Source organism: Acipenser ruthenus, chromosome 18 (assembly GCF_902713425.1).
Source record: "Acipenser ruthenus chromosome 18, fAciRut3.2 maternal haplotype, whole genome shotgun sequence".
Classification (NCBI taxonomy): domain Eukaryota; kingdom Metazoa; phylum Chordata; class Actinopteri; order Acipenseriformes; family Acipenseridae; genus Acipenser; species Acipenser ruthenus.
In genome coordinates this window covers 15,086,852-15,105,747 of record NC_081206.1, presented here as the reverse complement: position 1 = coordinate 15,105,747, position 18,896 = coordinate 15,086,852, and the positions used below count along the sequence as shown (strand labels likewise).

Here is an 18,896-nt window from a genome sequence, read left to right as displayed (position 1 = left end):
GACCAGGACAGTGATATTTTGAAATTTACCTATTTTCCAGAACATTCCAGATAGATTCAGTGCTGAGTAAACTTGGAGTAACTTCTAGAACTTTCTAGAACTTTCAGTAATATAAATAGTAGTATAAATACAGGGGCCTTAAGCCCACCAGTTCAGTTTAGTTCCAGCTGCCTAAGTGGATACATATCTGCATTTTTCTGAGATGGCATCAAGAGGCTGCAAGCATCCGACTTCAAAATGGTGGCATTCCTGATGGGTCTCCAAGGCGGTTTTACCAAGTTTCCCTGCTATCTTTGCCTTTGGGACAGCAGGGACACCAAGGCGCACTACCACAGGCGGGATTGGCCACAGCGGACCGAGTTCTCTGTGGGGAGGAACAACGTCAAGTGGGAGCCACTGGTGGACCCCCAGAAGGTGCTGATGCCACCACTGCACATCAAATTGGGCCTTATGAAACAATTTGTCAGAGCTCTAGATAAGGAGTCGGCAGCCTTCAAGTACCTTCAAGACATCTTCCCTAAGCTGTCTGAGGCAAAGGTCAAAGCCGGTGTCTTCGTCGGACCACAGATAAAGAAGATCCTGGAGTGCAATGAATTCCCCAAGAAGCTCACTAGTAAGGAGAAAGCGGCTTGGAACAGCTTTGTCGCAGTGGTTCGGGGCTTCCTGGGCAATCACAAGGCCGAAAACTATGTGGAGCTGGTTGAGACTCTGGTGAAGAACTACAGCACAATGGGCTGTAGGATGTCCCTCAAAGTCCATATCCTTGATGCTCATCTTGATAAATTCAAGGAGAACATGGGAGCGTACTCGGAAGAGCAAGGCGAGCGCTTCCACCAGGATATACTGGACTTTGAACGCCGCTACCAAGGACAGTATAACGAGAACATGATGGGAGACTACATTTGGGGGCTGATTCGTGAAAGTGATTTACAGTATAATCGTAAATCTCGAAAAACTACTCGCTTCTAAATCTTTTGTAGTCATTTTTGTATTACTTTAGTATAAATACATGTTAATTTGGATTCATATGTTGTTTTTTTCTGACTTTATGTGAACGAAAAGACACAAATTCGCCCGTTTTCTCATTGGAAATAGGTCAATTTCAAAATATCACTGTCCTGGTCACAAAAGCAAAGTTTGTGGGGAATAATAGCCATTTTCTATACTTTTGAGGCATAAGCAATTAGGAAATAACACTTACTACCCAGGAACAAAAATTGTGTTACATAGTGTTCACTGCACGAGATCAGAGCCACCCTTGTGTTTTGGGGTGATCCGGAGATAGGATTGGTGGTGATGCAATCCAGGAGGATTACCTAGTGTTGTAAAACGCTTTTAACAAATCCAAACTGAACACAGTGTGGCAGGGCCCCGATAGCCCTGGCATCTCAAACTTCAAGCTTGGACGAAGAGAATAAGCAGGAGAGCGAGGTCTCACCAAAATATAAAACAGAGCAGCCATATAAAGTATGATGTATAAAGATACACCAAGTTACAAACTAAAGTTACAAGACACAATGTAAGTTAACTTGGAGCCCCTTTTTTATTCATAAATCCAAACTTGGCAGGTAACTTTTATGCATGGAAGCACTTCTTCAATTACTTTAAAACTGGGGGGTCAAGTTAGCTTTCCCTAGTTCACACTAACCTCTACAAGTATGCTGAGAAAACTCAAAACTGCTGTCTGATCTATTAGATAGCTGTATCAAAACAACAGACCATTTAAATTATGTAATATTGATATATATGCTAGTTAATAGGCTACTAACAGGGGTCTGTCAAACCAGACACAAACTATTCAGTTAGTTATCCCTAGGGTACACTGTCTGTAAAGCGCTGAAAGAGTTAAAAAAAAAAAAAAAAAAAAAAACATTCTGAAACCAACTTATCTATAAAGTTTCTCATATCCATTCAAATATTACATTATGAAAAGCAATAAACCGTCAGTATGCTTTTTTTAAAAATATCTGTTAGAAATCACATTTGTACTGCTACTGTTAAAGGCGTAGCAAGAACGTGCAAATGGAAAGCAGGGTTAAAACCTACAGCTAAAACCAGCATGGAGAACGTAAAGAAACAGGACAATCAACCATGGCAACTCGGCGCGCATAAAGCTAAACTATGGAAGAACGTTATATAATTCCACTCGTGTCCGGTTTAGAGTAAACGTTGTGGGTCACTGCCACTTTAATGCAATTTATTTTTGTGTTAAAAACTGGCGAGTCACGTGAGAATCATGGACCGTCTCCTGCTGGTCACAAAAAACAAGCTAGAGGAAGTTACAGGCTTTCAAATACAAATATGTCAAAAGCTTCCGTATTCAAACTGACAGTTTAGTGTCGTTTTATTTTTTTAGATTGAAGGATAACATATTCTTTTATCCGGTAACGTGTAATCAATGCGGGATTTTATTAACAAACATTACAGTATGCGATGGTGTGAGTAGGGACTCCATGGATGACAGGCGATCCTCAGCGGAACGGACCTGAGAACAGAGCCGGGCAAAGATACCTCAGACTCGGCTGCCCCCAGTCCTCCGGTACGGCTAGTTCCTTAAGTTATATAAAACCTGAACTAGCTGTTGTGAAATCAGACTGACGACATTGTTCCCTAGTAAAAGGATACATCACATTACGGAATTAATATATATTTACTAAACAGCAGAACTGAGGTTCCGGGATCCTGTGGATCGATATTTGATCCCCGGAGAAGAGGGGTTCCAGGAGTCGTGCAGCGCTGCTTGTTGTTTTTTCCAGCCGGGAGAAACGCACAGCAGCAGGGATGCACGACGCGTTCGAGTCGGTGCCGATCCTGGAGAAGCTGCCACTGCAGATAGACTGCATGGCGGCCTGGGGTGAGTGAGGGCAACCGGGCGGCGCTGCAGAAATCTAGCACGGGGATCGTTTTGCTTGGAGATAAACTGCAGAGAAAATCGGATAACAAACTGGGTCTGTGACATGCACTGTATTTTACATTTCTATTTATTTAATAACCAGTTGAATGCACTTGGACCAAGGGACACATTTTACAATTATTGTTTTTATAAATATTGACAGGCAAACCAGTGCCTGGTTTCACATCAAGTTTTTCTGCCTGTGTTATAACTAAGCTGTCGTTCGCTTTCATTTTTATTTTGGTTGATTGTAGGACAAGTCAGAAACTCTACAGTTGGATTTTAATTTCACGGCCGGCTGTAATGTCAAATACGTTCATATGGAACTAGGAGCCAATAAGGAATTATTTGTCGCCAGAATTGTAAATGAAGTCTGTCTTCGTTGAAGTATCGCTTTTTGTGTTGTGTCTCCTAGTTCCCATTTTAATTTCAAGAGATGATATCGCTGTCCTTTTATAATTGTTTCTTTCACTGCTGAGTAGGAACCGGTCAGGTAGACGAGTCGCCTGTGGTCTCAGATTAAGCTGACCCCAAAGTGAACTCCTGCATTCGTGATTCTGAGTCCTCTTTGATTACTGCTTGTGATGAAGAGAAGGCACTGTGTTAGTTTGGTAGCGGTGCATGAATCACTTATTGTGAGGACTTCTTTATTGTCTGGTAGCCAATGATTCACCCCAGGATACAGCTATAATCATGGGCTTGTGCTTTCTCCTATGAAAAAGCAGTTACTCCTTTGAGCTAAAAAAATGTTCGGGACCAGATTTTTAAAATGAAAATGCATGTTTGCTATAATGTGTTTCTTTGAAAACTGCACGCTAGACCTCCATAGGCAATGTAAGCACACAACAGGTCTGTTCTATGGAATTATTCAGTAGCTAGCTTGCTGCTTAGTGTAGTATTAGGCCCTGTTCACACTTCATAACCGATCTCGAGAACCGTACTCAAAAATGTTTTAATTAATCCAGCTCAAAGTGTCCACACTGAAGTACCGTTTCATGTTTAGTCAGGCTTAATGCGTCCACACACTATTAAAATTACAGCTCCTAGCAGCGCAATGAACAATGGAAATGAATACGATAGTATCCCACCATGCACTTTTATTTTAAAATAATGTGTTATGCCCCATATTAACATAGGTCCATATTGCTAAGAAATAAAACAAGTAGGCCTATTTTGAAAAAAGTAAATGCAAACACACACACACACACACACACAAGTAGTGCTTTAAGTTTTCAGGTTTTATTTTTAATAAGACTACCCCCTGAGGTGGTCTTGAGTCCGGTATTAAACGCTGCGTAGTGTGGACGCAAACCGTATGTAGCACTTTTAAGCCAGTTTAAAGGCAACTAATATAGTTTAAAGGCCCAGTGTGGACAGGGCCTTTAACAAATACATGTTTTTGTTTTCAGAGGACTGGCTTCTTGTCGGGACCAAACCAGGACATCTCCTCCTCTATAGAATTAAGAAGGATCCAAGTGAGTAAAAGAATGGCAAAGTGTAAAGACTAGCCAATCAAATGGGTTCATTCCTGCAATGGCTTTATTCAGCCTAAACCAAAAAGGCATGCTGCAGCGACTGATGCAGTAGAAGATTATACATAGCAAGCTGTGTTCGAGGACAAGAAGAGGAATAGAAACGTTGAAACAGGATCTTTCTTTGCTGCTAAACTTCACCCCACCTAATCTGAACATTCTCTGCTTTGCTCATAGGCAGTAACAGGTTTGAAGTGACACTGGAAAAATCCAACAAAAATTTCTCCAAGAAAATTCAGCAGGTGCGTATGATGTTAACCCTTGCTTGTGGAGTTGTTGATAGTTGGGCTTCTCCCCACATTGCTCCGGTATTAACACACAAACAGGCGCGCACGTTTGTGTGAGAATGCAGAGATTGGTCTGTGCGTCTGTGTCCCGGGTATGAGACCTGTGCTGGATTTCCAGACTGTACTCTCCGATACTGTAGATGTATTCAGTGAAGTATACCCTAGAGCCTGGTCTTGCATGATAGCAGAAGCTAAGCAAGGTTGGACCTTGTCAGTACTTGGATGGGGGAGATTTGTGGTATTGGTCACTCAGTAGGGGGCGCTGTCTCTGCTCTTAGCCTGATATTAACCCAGGTGTCAGTATAGTTTAGTACAGTAAAGTGGGCACTGCGCAGCTGTCCTCTTCACATCTCTAGAACTGGAGCAGGGCTGGAAACTCCAGTGCTATGGATACATTCTCTTGTCCTTCAAAACATTCATCAGAATTGTAAAGCACAGCTGCAGGTAATCGATGGTTGTATTCACAAACGACACTGTGGTGTCTGTGCTCACTCAAGCGTGCCAGGTCAATGTTGTTTCATATTGAGAACGCAAGATCATTCGAGTGTTGTTACTGAACATGGCTGAGTCAAGCAGTACTGAACGAGGCACAAGCCCAAACTATAAGAAACCAAGTCACATGTACTAGCCAGAAGGTTTGTCTCCTTGACTTTGTATGTTATAATTTTACCATGTAGTGTAGCCCCCCAGCTCTCACCTCAGCCTTACACTCACAGAAGAAACTGTAGCTATGTTTCCACACAGTGCGTCTTTGGTATGATAGAGAACTAATATGAGTTAACAAACAATAGAGAAAGTTCATTATTTATTATTAATGTTGTATTATTATATTTAAACTATCTAATTTCATCTTGGTCCATGTAAAAAAAAAAAAAAAAAACTTTCACAGTCATATTAGATGGTTTTGATGCCTAGTCATAGTTAGATGTAGATGATGTCTTAGTGTTTAAGGTCATGTACTCTAAAAAATAAAAATCAACTGTGAAACTAGTGCATCTCGTGGTTTATGATCACAGAACACCTGGTTGAGATGTATTTGCTTGTATTTCACTGCAGCCCGTTTTAATATTTTATATATAATTATAATTGCAATAATCAGAAAAAATATGCTAACTTTTGACACATCAGCATCACATGTAACTTTTAATTTGTATGCAGTAGTGTGATTGATTTACCCATCTGAGCCTGCAGAGTGTGGAGCTGGACAAGATCTCAGCATGCAGCTGAGAACAGTCACATGGGTTCAGGTGGGGTTCCATTACCTGCAACACAGGAAGTGATGCAAACCTGCAGCATTGTAAAAGTACCCCAGTTTACCATGCTGTGGGGGTGCTTTGTTTTTGTGTACAGTCACACTAACCTCCAGTGTTCTGTGTGCTTCCCCTCCAGCTGTACGTGGTGTCCCAGTTTAAAATCCTTGTCAGTCTGCTAGGTAAGTGAGGCCTCTTTCACCACAAGAGTCAATACAAGAAAACAGGGTGTCATCTGTAGCACTGTAACTGAAACCTGACGTTCTCATTGGTTGTAAAGGAAAACTACCTACCTTTGGGCAGTGATTTGAAGGGTTAACACAGATCTGGTAAAATTGTGATTTAAGGTTAGGGTTATGCAAAAGGCATCATTGACTCTCATCCTCCAGTGTTTTTTTAGTACCACAGTGTACAGGCAGATCCTCACTAGACCGATTGCTGTGTCTCCTAATAGAAAACAATATCCACGTCCACGACCTGCTGACTTTCCAGCAGATCACTGTCATCGCCAAGGCTAGAGGGGCCACTCTGTTTGCATGTGACCTCCAGGTGAGTCTGTGTCTCAAACTGTACCAGAGGTAGAAACTCACACTTGTCCTGCACACAGTCCTGGGTTTGAGAACAACCCTTTAGTATATTAATTAAACAAGGCCCATGTTAAATAGAGAGTTCCTACCCTGTCGTTGCATGAACAGCTCCTAATGGTAAGCCTACCCACTCGGGTGAGACTGTTTCACAGTGTGATACCTGTGATTTAGTAGATTCAGGTTCTTTACTGTAGCCAGGGGAGTTCTTGAACCGAGGACTTGGTAGTACAGTGGATGTGCAGAGAATTACAGCCAGTGAAATTGTTCCCAATCAAGAAACCTTCTAAGAATGATATTGTATAACCCATATACCTTTAATATCATACAGTACTGCACTGCACTGTAAATGCCAGACATTGAGGTTTGACTCGCTAATTGTCTGTGTCAACAAGACAAGGTAACGGGGCACTGTTCAGATAACAGAGATGTACAGATAATTGAAGCCTGGATAATCAAGGTTTTACTGTAGTGTGAGATTCAAACCTTTTATACACAAGGTGGTTATAAAGTCTCTGGGAAACGAAACAGCTACCGTAATGCCCTAGCATTTCTGAAATGAGAAAAGCTACTTTAATTTTGTAACTAGATTCCGTTTCCTGTACAAAACACACATTTTTCTTTTTCCTGTCCGGATACAATAATGAAGACAGAATAACTAAAACAGAGGCCAGAGAGCCATTGGCAAACTCAGACCACAACATGGTCTCATTTTGAAGTATTTTTTAAAACCCCAAAAGTAATGACTAAAGCTAAGGTCTACAATTTTAGAAAAGCAAACTATGAAGGTATGAAACAGAGACTAACAGAAGTAGATTGGAGTAAAATAGTGAAAACATCCACAGAAAAAGGATGGCTGTTTTTTAAAAATGTAGTACTAGAGGCGCAAAACAATTACATCCCAAAAGTAGACAAATCTAAATCTAAAACAACATGGCCAAAATGGTTTAATAGATCAATTAAAAAAAATATTCAGCGAAAAAAGGCAGTTTACAGAGGGTTTAAAAGGGACCAAAAACAAAGTACACAGAAAGAGTACTTGGAACTGCAAACACAAGTCAAAAAGGAAGTTAGAAAGGCCAAGAGAGAGAGAGAGATAGAACTCAATATTGCTAAGGGGGCTAAAACCAATTCCAAAATGTTTTTCCAATATTATAACAGCAAGAGAACATTCAAAGAGGAGGTTAAATGTCTAAGAGACACAAATGGCAAAATCATAGATGAAGAAAAAAAAATAGCAAATATATTAAATGATTACTTTTGACAGGTTTTTACAAAGGAGGACACGGACAACATGCCCCACATGTCGACCTGTTCCTATCCAATTTTAAATAACTTTAGCATAACAGAGGCAGAAGTGTTAAAGGGACTAGGAGCTCTTAAAATAAACAAATCCCCTGGGCCAGATGAGATCCTCCCAATGTACTCAAAGAAATTAAAGAAGTTATTTACAAACCGCTAACCAGGATCATGCAACAGTCTCTTGACATAGGGGTTGTACCGACAGACTGGAAAATAGCAAACGTAATACCGATCCACAAAAAGGGAGACAAAACCGAACCAGGTAACAACAGACCAATAAGCCTGACTTGAAAACTATAATAAGATCCAAAATGGAAAATTACCTATATGGTAACAATATCGTGGGAGACAGTCAGCATGGTTTTAGGAAAGGGAGATCGTGTCTAACTAACCTACTTGACTTTTTTGAGGATGCAACATTGAAAATGGATAATTGCAAAGCATACAACATGGTTTATTTAGATTTCCAGAAAGCTTTTGACAAAGTCCCGCATAAAAGATTAATTCTCAAACTGAACGCAGTAGGGATTCAAGGAAATGCATGCACATGGATTAGGGAGTGGTTAACATGTAGAAAACAGAAAGTACTGATTAGAGGAGAAACCTCAAAATGGAGCGAGGTAACCAGTGGTGCCCCACAGGGATCAGTATTAGGTCCTCTGCTATTCCTAATCTACATTAATGACTTAGATTCTGGTATATTAAGCAAACTCGTTAAATTTGCAGACAGCACAAAAATAGGAGGAGTGGCAAACACTGTTGCAGCAAAAGTCATTCAAAATGATCTAGACAGCATTCAGAACTGGGCAGACACATGGCAAATTAAATTTAATAGAGAAAAGTGTAAAGTATTGCATGCAGGCAATAAAAATGTGCATTATAAATATCATATGGGTGATACTGAAATTGAAGAAGAGAACTATGAAAAAGACCTAGGAGTTTATGTTGACTCAGAAATGTCTTCATCTAGACAATGTGGGGAAGCTATAAAAAAGGCCAACAAGATGCTCGGATATATTGTGAGAAGTGTTGAATTTAAATCAAGGGAAGTAATGTTAAAACTTTACAATGCATTAGTAAGACCTCACCTAGAATATTGTGTTCAGTTCTGGTCACCTCGTTACAAAAAGGATATTGCTGCTCTAGAAAGAGTGCAAAGAAGAGCAACCAGAATTATCCCGGGTTTAAAAGGCATGTCGTATGCAGACAGGCTAAAAGAATTCAATCCATTCAGTCTTGAACAAAGAAGACTACGCGGCGATCTGATTCAAACATTCAAAATCCTAAAAGGTATAGACAATGTCGATCCTGGGGACTTCTTTGACCTGAAAAAAGAAACAAGGACCAGGGGTCATAAATGGACATTAGATAAAGGGGCATTCAGAACAGAAAATAGGAGGCACTTTTTTACACAGAGAATTGTGAGGGTCTGGAACCAACTCCCCAGTAATGTTGTTGAAGCTGACACCCTGGGATCCTTCAAGAAGCTGCTTGATGAGATTCTGGGATCAATAAGCTACTAACAACCAAACGAGCAAGATGAGCTGAATGGTCTCCTCTCGTTTGTAAACTTTCTTATGTTCTTACACATTAATGTACTGCATGCGAGAAATTTTGGCTTGAGGCTGGATTTAGAGGGGGGCTAAACATTGACATGTGCTACAAAAATGGGCATTACAGGGGTAATAATCCGTATTGGCATTGTATTTGCCCCAACCACTGAATAGCAATAAACATTGTCCTTATTGCTATGCCACCTCTCACATAATTTCATTTGTGCTGTTTGTATTCATCAGTCTCAGTTCTACACTATAAACGTAATATCTAAAATGCTGAATAGTCTCGTGATACGGCGCATCTTGTCCCAACCCTGTTAAGTAAGTACTGTACGTGCTAGCATGTGTATTGTGTGTGTCTCCTCCTCAGCACTCCAGTTCAGGAGAGGCGAAGCTGAGGATGTGTGTTGCTGTGAAGAAGAAGCTGCAGCTCTATTACTGGAAGGACAGAGAGTTCCATGAACTCCAGGTATGCCTCTGAGTCTTACTCTATAAGGGCTAACTACAGACAGCTAGGAGTAGAACTATGCATCACAATACTGACAGCTTACTTAATATGACACAACAATCATGAAGGATGGGTTTAATAATGTTGTTGTAAAGTGAAGTTAGTTCATTATTCCCCCCTAGAAAGTGCTACTTTTTATTTATTTACAATATTCTTAAATGGTAGGGCTACTGCACTAAGCTCACTAACCAATATGAATCGCCATACGCAGCCCACAATACTTCTGATGGGCTGCTTAGCGTGATGTGTAGTGATAGGATATGATCACTAAGGATGGACTTTTCTGTTAAAAGGCGAATGGTAAATGAGACACACGAAGCATGCACAGTATTTCTAGCAGCTGTAAAATCTCGTGCTCTTGGTTAGCACTCTTACACTAATGAAGGGAATGCCTGCACATTGTTGCACGCTCCAGTTTCTCTTTGTGGATTTCGTTTCTCTCTCTCTGATTTCAGGGGGATTTCGCGGCCCCAGACGTCCCCAAATCCATGGCCTGGTGTGAGAACTCCATCTGTGTGGGGTTCAAACGGGACTACTACCTCATTCGGGTGAGCGCTCCCTCATGAAAGTTTACCACTTTATTTTTGAACGGTATTTGCAGTTCTACCATGCTTTTCCCATGGTTACACTATGCATTTACAGTAGTTTAACCTGGTTTGACATGTTTATTAATATGCTTTACAATGCTTACTTATGCTTTCCCTGTGCTTTATTATACTTTGCTGTGCTTTCACTATGGGGGACTTTTACAAGGGCTGCAGTAGTTTTGGACAGCAGCTCAATCTATACACAATAAGAGGCGATCCGGCTCTATGTTTTGGTGTTTTTGATTGGCTGTGTGTGTTCTAGATGTGTAGGCGTGGCTCCGAGATGGAGCTCTGTTTCTGATTGGCTGTGTGTGTGCTCCTCAGATGGATGGGCGGGGCTCTATCAAGGAGCTGTTCCCCACAGGGAAGCAGCTGGAGCCCCTGGTTGCCCCACTGGCTGATGGGAAGGTGGCGGTTGGGCAGGATGACCTGACAGTAGTGCTCAATGAAGAAGGAGTCTGCACTCAGAAATGTGCTCTGAACTGGACTGATATCCCGATTGCAATGGGTAAGCTTGCAGCAGGCACTATGTGGTGTGGAAGGGCCCTTTTTAGCCTGGTAAATGAGTGATAGGTCGCCTTATGTCCAACTGTAAGTACTGTAAATACTGAAATACTGTGTTTTTCTATTTGGTGAGTGTGTTGAGGTTCAGGATCTTCATTTCTAGTTACCTAGATGTTTTGTTTCTATTGAAATAAAAGCCAGTGCTACCTGGAAATCAGCGACTTGCTTCTGTATTGACAGCATTCCAGTGCATAGCTGGTCCTGACTCTTTATATAAAGACACTTTGGCTGATCTAGCCTGCTTTACAGATGTCTACTGCAGGCAAGCAGCCCCTGAACCTGTAAAAGCACCTTGACACATACCATATTAAAAACAAAAGGATTTGATTCATTGCAATAACAACAACACTGCTTGATTGAAAGCATCATAAGAAGGCAAAGGGACAGTAAAACAAAAGCAAACCATGTCATTTGAAGTTGATGACTGCTTCAGAAAGTCAGAAGCCCACAGTGGATAAATACTGACCTTTTAATGCAGACGTGCTTTTGGTTCTGTGAAAATCGTGTCTGTAAGCTGACGCTGTAAGAGCGCTGAGTGAATCTGCTTGGACTAACTCTTGGTGTTGTGTGTGTCAGAGCACCAGCCCCCCTATATAATCGCAGTGCTGCCTCGCTACGTTGAGATCCGCACCTTTGAGCCTCGGTTACTGGTGCAGAGCGTGGAGCTGCAGAGACCTCGCTTCATCTCCTCCGCGGGGTAAGGAAGGGGCGGGGGCTTGGCCTGGGTCGGAGAGGGGTATGGAAATACACTGATGGCTTGGGATGAGTGAGGAAGGGTGTGGGGATGGTTTATGAATAGGGGTGTATCGATTCATCATGTAGGTATATGATTAGGGCTGCTGATTTCCGGTGCTTTACCTCTCCTTTAAGAATTCAATTGATACCTGTGAAGCCATTCGTGTATCTCACTCACAGCTGAGAAACGTGTTAATAGTAAAAGTGATTTAATTTAGTGTTTTGTTCCTGTGAAACAACTAAATAGGTTTTTAAATTGGCCAAGCCTTAATTTTTTTTGTGATCAATATTGTTTTCTTTATTATTTTCACAATAAAAAGGAAGTACACTGTATCACAAGTATCACATTTACATATATAGAACAATAACAAAAAAAACAAAGCACACAGAAACAGGAACCGCTCACAAGTTTACACATATACATCATACAAGCAAGAACAATAACTGTACAACTAAAATAAAAGCTGCCATGCCTGGATAAATTCAGCAGTGGTTGCCGAGACTATATTCCATGCCTGTACTGTAGCTGTCCGAGCCCTGTTTAATCTGGCTGTAGTGCGTTCAAGGTGCACAGTATCTCAGAAAGCAGTGAGCCAGCATCGGATCAGAGGCAAATTTGGGATAATCCAGAGCTGCAGCCAAGTCTTAATTTTTGATTTAACAAGCAGAACGTACAAACGAGATTGCAACCTCTTAATAAGCCACTAATCTTTATTAAATCTGGACAATCTTTATTACAATCGTTCTGCATGACTGTATTTACATTAATAAAGAGGAGTCGGTCTGCTTTGAAAGACTTACGATTTAAAAGCCCATTTAGTTGTTTCATAGAAAAACCCAGTAAATTAAATACATTTTACTATTACAACATTTCTCAGTTGTGATTTGAGATACACAAAAGGCTTAACAGGTATCAATTGCATTTTTAAAGGAGAGTAGAAAAGTTGGTGGAAAACACTGGAAATCTGAAGCTGTACATGTGATCCATGCTGGAATGCAATCTGCATGCTGTGATAGGTATCGTTACACCCTGTTTATTAATATAGGGGAGGAGCTCCTGTTGGGCATTGGTTTGGAATAAGAGGGCCTAACAAGGTGTTGGCTATATCTCGGCTTTTTCTGGGGGAAAATAAGATATAATTAGGGCTTCTGTTTTTATTAATTTCATTTTTCGGTGCGTATTTTTTAGCTATTTTTGAGTTTTATGTAAATTGTTTTTTTTCAGGACTTGTGCTTTTTATATACTGTATGAAATTTATTGTTTTCGGTTACTTTCCAAAATCCTTGGCGTTTTTTTTTTTTTTTTTTTATGTCAGAATATGTATAGTAGTAATTCGACAGTACTTGCACACTTAAGTTGTACCTTCTTTCCTTTGCTGTCTTGCTCAACGAAATCCTTATCGTCATGGGCACATTCTTCTGGGGATTTTGTGTGTAGGCATTTTTTAACATTTCGCCACAATTTGCAATTACGTATCTTAACTGTAATACAGCTTTAAATCCCGCTAACAAGCCTCCATCCTGAGTGTAATCTTATTTGAAATCTTGCAAGCGGAGTCTCCAATAGAAATATAGGAATGTGCTGTCACTCAGTAGTTTGGGCGGGTTTAAAGTATTCAGAACGAATCAATGATAGATACAAGTCAGGAAGGAGGGACATTGCCCAGCTGCACTGGGAAAGGTAGTTTGTTTTTGTTTGTTTTTTTATAGTAGGGACAAAAATAATGAGAGAGGTGTGAAGTCAGCGTGAATTGATTAACCATTTGCTGTGTTTTTCCAGTGTGTTTCGATGTTTATTGGCTATACACCGATTTAATTTTTTTTTGTATAGGGGGTTGTTTTAAGAAGCCCTAGATATCATACAATAAATCTAATGGTTATTGATAAGAATGCCACACACTATCTTTAATACAGGTGTTCTCTTACCTCTCATTCTCACAGATCCTCTTCACTCTGACTGGGGTGAAACTTCCCACCCCTTTATGTGGAGTGGTTCATGATGCAGGCGGCTCTCCTTTTAATTTACAGCCATGGGATGTATTACTAACATACCATATTATTATTATTATTATTATTATTATTATTTATTTCTTAGCAGACGCCCTTATCCAGGGCGACTTACAATCGCAAGCAAATACAAATACATTCAAGTGTTACAATATAAGTCATACCTGGGTTTTTATTATTTTTTTTGGCCTCATGTGATATGTTTTTAGGAAGACACAAGCAGGTTAACACTTGAGTTTCCAAGGATTAACAGTACTTTTTACAACAATCAGACCCCACATTTTTAAGACATAAATACTGGTTGAATTGTTTCTGAATATAGCGAGTGCGAGCCGGTGACTGACTCACTTTCTTTCATTCTTTCTTTCTTTCTTTCTTTTCTTTCTTTCTTTCTTTCTTTCAGCCCCAACATAGTTTACGTCGCCAGTAACCACTTTGTGTGGCGGCTGGTTCCTGTCTCTATAGCAACACAGATCCGGCAGCTTCTTCAGGATAAGCAGTTTGAATTGGCTCTCCAGCTGGCAGTGAGTATCCAATCACATCTGGGGGCGGGGTGATTCTCATTGTACTTGCTGCTCCCCGTTTCATTAATTGAAGTCTTACAGGCTGCGTTGTATAGTAGGACTAGCTGACTGGTTCCAGAACACACCTCCTATACCACAACACTCGCACAACACTGCCCTACAATAAGACCCTAGTTAAAAAAAAGAAAAGAAAATGTTCTATGTATTAGTTATATATATATATATATATATATATAATATATATATATATATATATATATATTAGAACTGTAATTTCTGAAAAACAAAGACATTTGGCCAATATTGAAGATAAATACAATGAATTATAATTTGGGGAACATGTTGTTTCTAAGACAGTTTACCTAGACTGGTGTTTAAAGGATACATTGCACTAATTAAATGATTCATTATTGCCAGCAATCTTTCTGTTACACCCTGCTGTTGTTTCAGTGATTCTCGTCCACTGTATTGACAATAGTGGCATGAAACAGAAAAGAACAAGAAGTATTGTGTGGCATGCTAAGAATATTAAATATATTTCTTGTTTAAAAATATTCTGAAAATGCAAAATCCCCAAACATGACTAAAAGCTGATTGTTGAGCACTAGATCACAGCTGGTAAAAAGCCAGCAATATTGCTCCATAGTCAGAGCCTCTTGTGTTCATTATTATATGTGTTCAATTAAAAAAGGTTTGAAATGAAACCCAGTCTAGACCCCCCAGTTCATTGTGCGTTGTTGCTGTGTGTTGATCATTCCGTGTTTGACAGAAGATGAAGGATGATTCCGATGGAGACAAGAGGCAGCAAATCCACCACATCCAGAACCTGTATGCCTTCAACCTGTTCTGTCAGAAACGCTTCGACGACTCCATGCAGGTCTTCTCCAAGCTGGGCACAGGTACGAGAGGAGCCCCTGACACAGCAGCAGCACACACACACTAGATTGGGTTCAGGAGGAGATCAGGGAGGCCCGCATTCACTCTGCTTGTGCTACACAAAGAGGACACGTCTCTCCAGTGTTCAGAGTAATATAGCAGTACTGTGTAGTGGAGGTGCTTGTACGTACGGCAGTCCTTCACAAAATGGGAGACTGTTATACTATGCTTGTGGCTGTTTGCCTGTCTGTGCATCTATTCGTCTGTCACGCTCTGTATGGTGCCTGGATGTTGCACCAATCTTCACCACATTTTTATCACACACTCCTAGCATCCTGTAGACGTTTCATATTTGGCTGTAATCAAATAAGCTGTTGGTTTTAGGTAAATGCTTGCATATTCACTCTTTCACATTCTTAACTTTGTGCTTGCATTCAAACTTGTTTGTGGTTCTGATTTGATAGTAGAAACACAGGTGCATGTCTGTCTGTACATATATCATACTTCAGTATGCCGTACGTACTTCCATACTTTCCCTAGCGGGCGCAGTTCACCAGTGTCTCTGTTTTACTCCCCAGATCCCACTCACGTGATTGGGCTGTACCCAGACCTGCTGCCCTCCGACTACAGGAAGCAGCTGCACTACCCTAACCCCCTACCCAGCCTGTCGGGCGCAGAACTGGAGAAGGCAAACCTGGCACTCATCGACTACCTGACCCAGGTACAGTACCTGGCTCTCCCATGGCCTCTGAGATTACCTGACATAGCTAGGTAAAAAACTGACCATGCCTTAACTCTCCCGTGTTTCAAAGTCATGTTCAATTTAATTTATTCACTTTAAAGTTCTATATATATAGCAAGATAAATACTTCTGTAATTGTGTGGCAATTCGATCAGACTGTCCCCTGTGTTAGGGAGTCTGACATGGGAAGTGAAGACAGGATGCACTCTATTCAAGTCCAAGCTTTATAAAGCTGTTTTGGAAAGAAATCTCCATTAAATGACAAGAAAAAACAGCAAAGAACAAAAAGATATTTTTCACAAAGATCAGGGCCCTGTGATCCAGTGCTAATAAGCCAGATCTGTCGTCAATTCAATGCTTGTTTTCTTTCTATTCCTTAAGGATATTATCTTCAAGTATTGCTCATCCTTGTAGACAGCTTTTGGGTCTTCCAGTCCTGGGTTTGTCAGTTACAGATGATATTTCTCTGTACTTGTTGATTTATGCTTCGGATACCACACCTTGAAAATCGAGTGATTTGAGCTGTTTCACAATGTTTTTCCTTCTTTATGCAAGTCAAGGTTGTATAATAGTAGAAAACACTAGTGGAGGCTTTGAAGAAATTGTTGATGCTCATAATGCATCAGAGTAGAAAAATGCAACATGTCTAAGACTTTTGCACAGCAGTGTATATACAGTTGTAGTCAAAAGTTTACATACCCCAGTGGAAATGTATAATTTCAAGAAATTCGTCAAACAAATAATTATAGGGAAAAACTTTTTGCTACAAAAGATTTTTCTTTTGTGGATGAGGAAAAAGTTACAACAATTATTTATTTCAGCATTTCTTTTGAAAAGCTCCACAAATGGTAATTCAAGAGTATTCATACCCTGACAAGGAAAATGAAATTAATATCTAGTTGAGGCACCTTTAGCAATAATAACCTCTTTTAAACTAATAAGATATTTGTCAATGAGTTTTTGGCATGATTCTTTAGTGATTTTTGACCATTCTTCAACGCAAAATTGTTCCAGTTCATTCAAATCCCGAGGACTTCTCTTGTGCACAGCCTTCTTCAACTCACACCAAAGATTCTCAATCGGATTTAGATCTGGACTTTGACTGGGCCATTACAGAACCTTGATTTTATTCTTCTTTAACCATTCTGAAGTAGATTTTGATGTGTGCTTTGGATCGTTGTTGTGTTGGAACGTCCAGTTGCGCTTTAAACCAAGGGAGGAGGGTTTCAGATGATTGGCCAATATCTTTTGGTATGCTATGGAATCCATTTTACCATGTATTGGAACTAAATCTTCTGTGCCATTGGAGGAAAAACAGCCCCATAGAAGGATATTACCACCTCCATGCTTGACAGTAGGTAACGACTATCAGCGTGACCAAGTAGCTCGTTTTTTTTTTTGTTTCTCCTCAAAACTTTTGACCAGAACTCATATCTATCATTCAAATGCCATTTTGCAAACTTTAAGCGATTGCCCTTGTGACGTTTTCCTAAGAGTGGCTTTTTCCTTGGCCTGCAACCATTGAGACCTTCACCATGCAATACTCGAGCTATGGTTGAAATGGAAACCCCATGGGGGCTCCTGAGTGGCGCCTCCAGTAAAGGCGCTTCGCGCGGAATGCAGGATGTGCCCTATAGCCTGGAGATCGCAAGTTCGAATCCAGATCTGTGTTGTCCTCCGACACTATAGGTCTGGTGGCATTGCTGTGGATCCGCAGTGCGAAAAATGACGGCTTGGCAGGAGCACGTTTTGGAGGACGCGTGTTCCAGCCGTCGTTTCCCGAGTCGGCGGGGGGGTTGCGAGCGGTGAGCCGAGGATACAGATAATAATTGGGCATACTAAATTGGGAAGAAAACCGGGGTAAAAAATTGGCAACGACTAAATTTTAAGGGGGAAAAAAAAAAAAAAAAAAAAAAAATGGAAACACCAGTCCCACTTGCAGCTAATTTACTTTGAATATCTTTGGCAGTCAATCTCGGATTGTTATTAATCTTCATCACAATTCTTCTACTTGTTCTTGGTGAAAGAACCTTCTTTCTTCCAGACCGAGGGAGTGTTGTAACAGTACCATGAGTCTTGTACTTCGTGATAATAGAAACAATAGTTGAAATTGGGATACTCAAGTGCTTGGAAATCTTCTTGTATTGTTCTCCAGCTTTAAAACAATAATTAATTTTTTGCCTAAGGTTTTCAGATAGCTCTTTACTTTTTCCCATATTGACTTATTGGTAATGACAGCAGTCATCCTATGCCTAACATTTTATACTCTCTAAATGTTCAACTACAATCCTGCATTTTCTAGACTTTTCTAGAATTACTTTCTGCATTATCATATTGAAATTTCTTGTAGACAATACAATCATAGCATCAAAGGGTATGAATACTTTTGAATTAGCATTTTTGGAGTTTTGCAAAAAAATTGCTGAAATAAATAATTGTAGACATCTATTTCTTGTAACTTTTTTTCCTCACCCACAAAAGCAAAACTTTTGCTACAAAAGATTTTTCCTAAAATTCTTTATTTGAGAGACATTTCTAGAAATTATACATTTCCATTGGGGTATGTCAACTTTTGACTACAACTGTATATATAAATTCTGGTACCAAATGAAACAGTATGACATATCACAGCAAAGATAGATCAACTAGTATTCTCTCTCATCACCTGAACCAGGCTGTTTCAAATGAAGATAAATTACAGGAAGTGGAAGAATAGAAGAGCTTTCCAACAGAAAGAAAAGACAACAACATGACACAATGAACGATCTCCCTCCTTCATGTTGATATTAAGATTCTAGCAAACGTGCTGGCCCATCACCTTGAGTCAATTTTACCTTCCATAATTTCCTTAGACCAGACTGGTTTATACAAAATAGGCACTTCTTTATTTATTTATTTTTAAATCTTCGACGCCTGAAAAACTACTCACTTCTAAATCTTTTGTAGTCA

The 18,896-nt window shown here is 40.1% G+C and overlaps 1 protein-coding gene across 3 annotated transcripts in view; it reads left to right on the top strand.

The window, feature by feature from the left end:
• The first annotated feature begins 2,152 nt into the window (after positions 1–2,152).
• The window catches only part of LOC117422576 (vam6/Vps39-like protein), a 29,353-nt gene continuing 12,609 nt past the window's right edge, over positions 2,153–18,896 (top strand). The window contains exons 1-13 of one of the 3 annotated variants that reach the window (XM_058991268.1): positions 2,154–2,539; positions 2,665–2,854; positions 4,303–4,368; positions 4,603–4,667; positions 6,102–6,144; positions 6,417–6,511; positions 9,775–9,873; positions 10,368–10,460; positions 10,824–11,007; positions 11,640–11,760; positions 14,209–14,329; positions 15,099–15,228; positions 15,784–15,926. In XM_058991268.1, coding sequence (XP_058847251.1) covers positions 2,782–2,854; positions 4,303–4,368; positions 4,603–4,667; positions 6,102–6,144; positions 6,417–6,511; positions 9,775–9,873; positions 10,368–10,460; positions 10,824–11,007; positions 11,640–11,760; positions 14,209–14,329; positions 15,099–15,228; positions 15,784–15,926 — 1,233 coding nt within the window. In that variant the 5' untranslated portion in view covers positions 2,154–2,539; positions 2,665–2,781. Of the gene's footprint in view, positions 2,855–4,302; positions 4,369–4,602; positions 4,668–6,101; positions 6,145–6,416; positions 6,512–9,774; positions 9,874–10,367; positions 10,461–10,823; positions 11,008–11,639; positions 11,761–14,208; positions 14,330–15,098; positions 15,229–15,783; positions 15,927–18,896 lie in introns of all 3 variants that reach the window. The other 2 variants (XM_058991267.1, XM_058991269.1) reach the window with 2 other exon arrangements.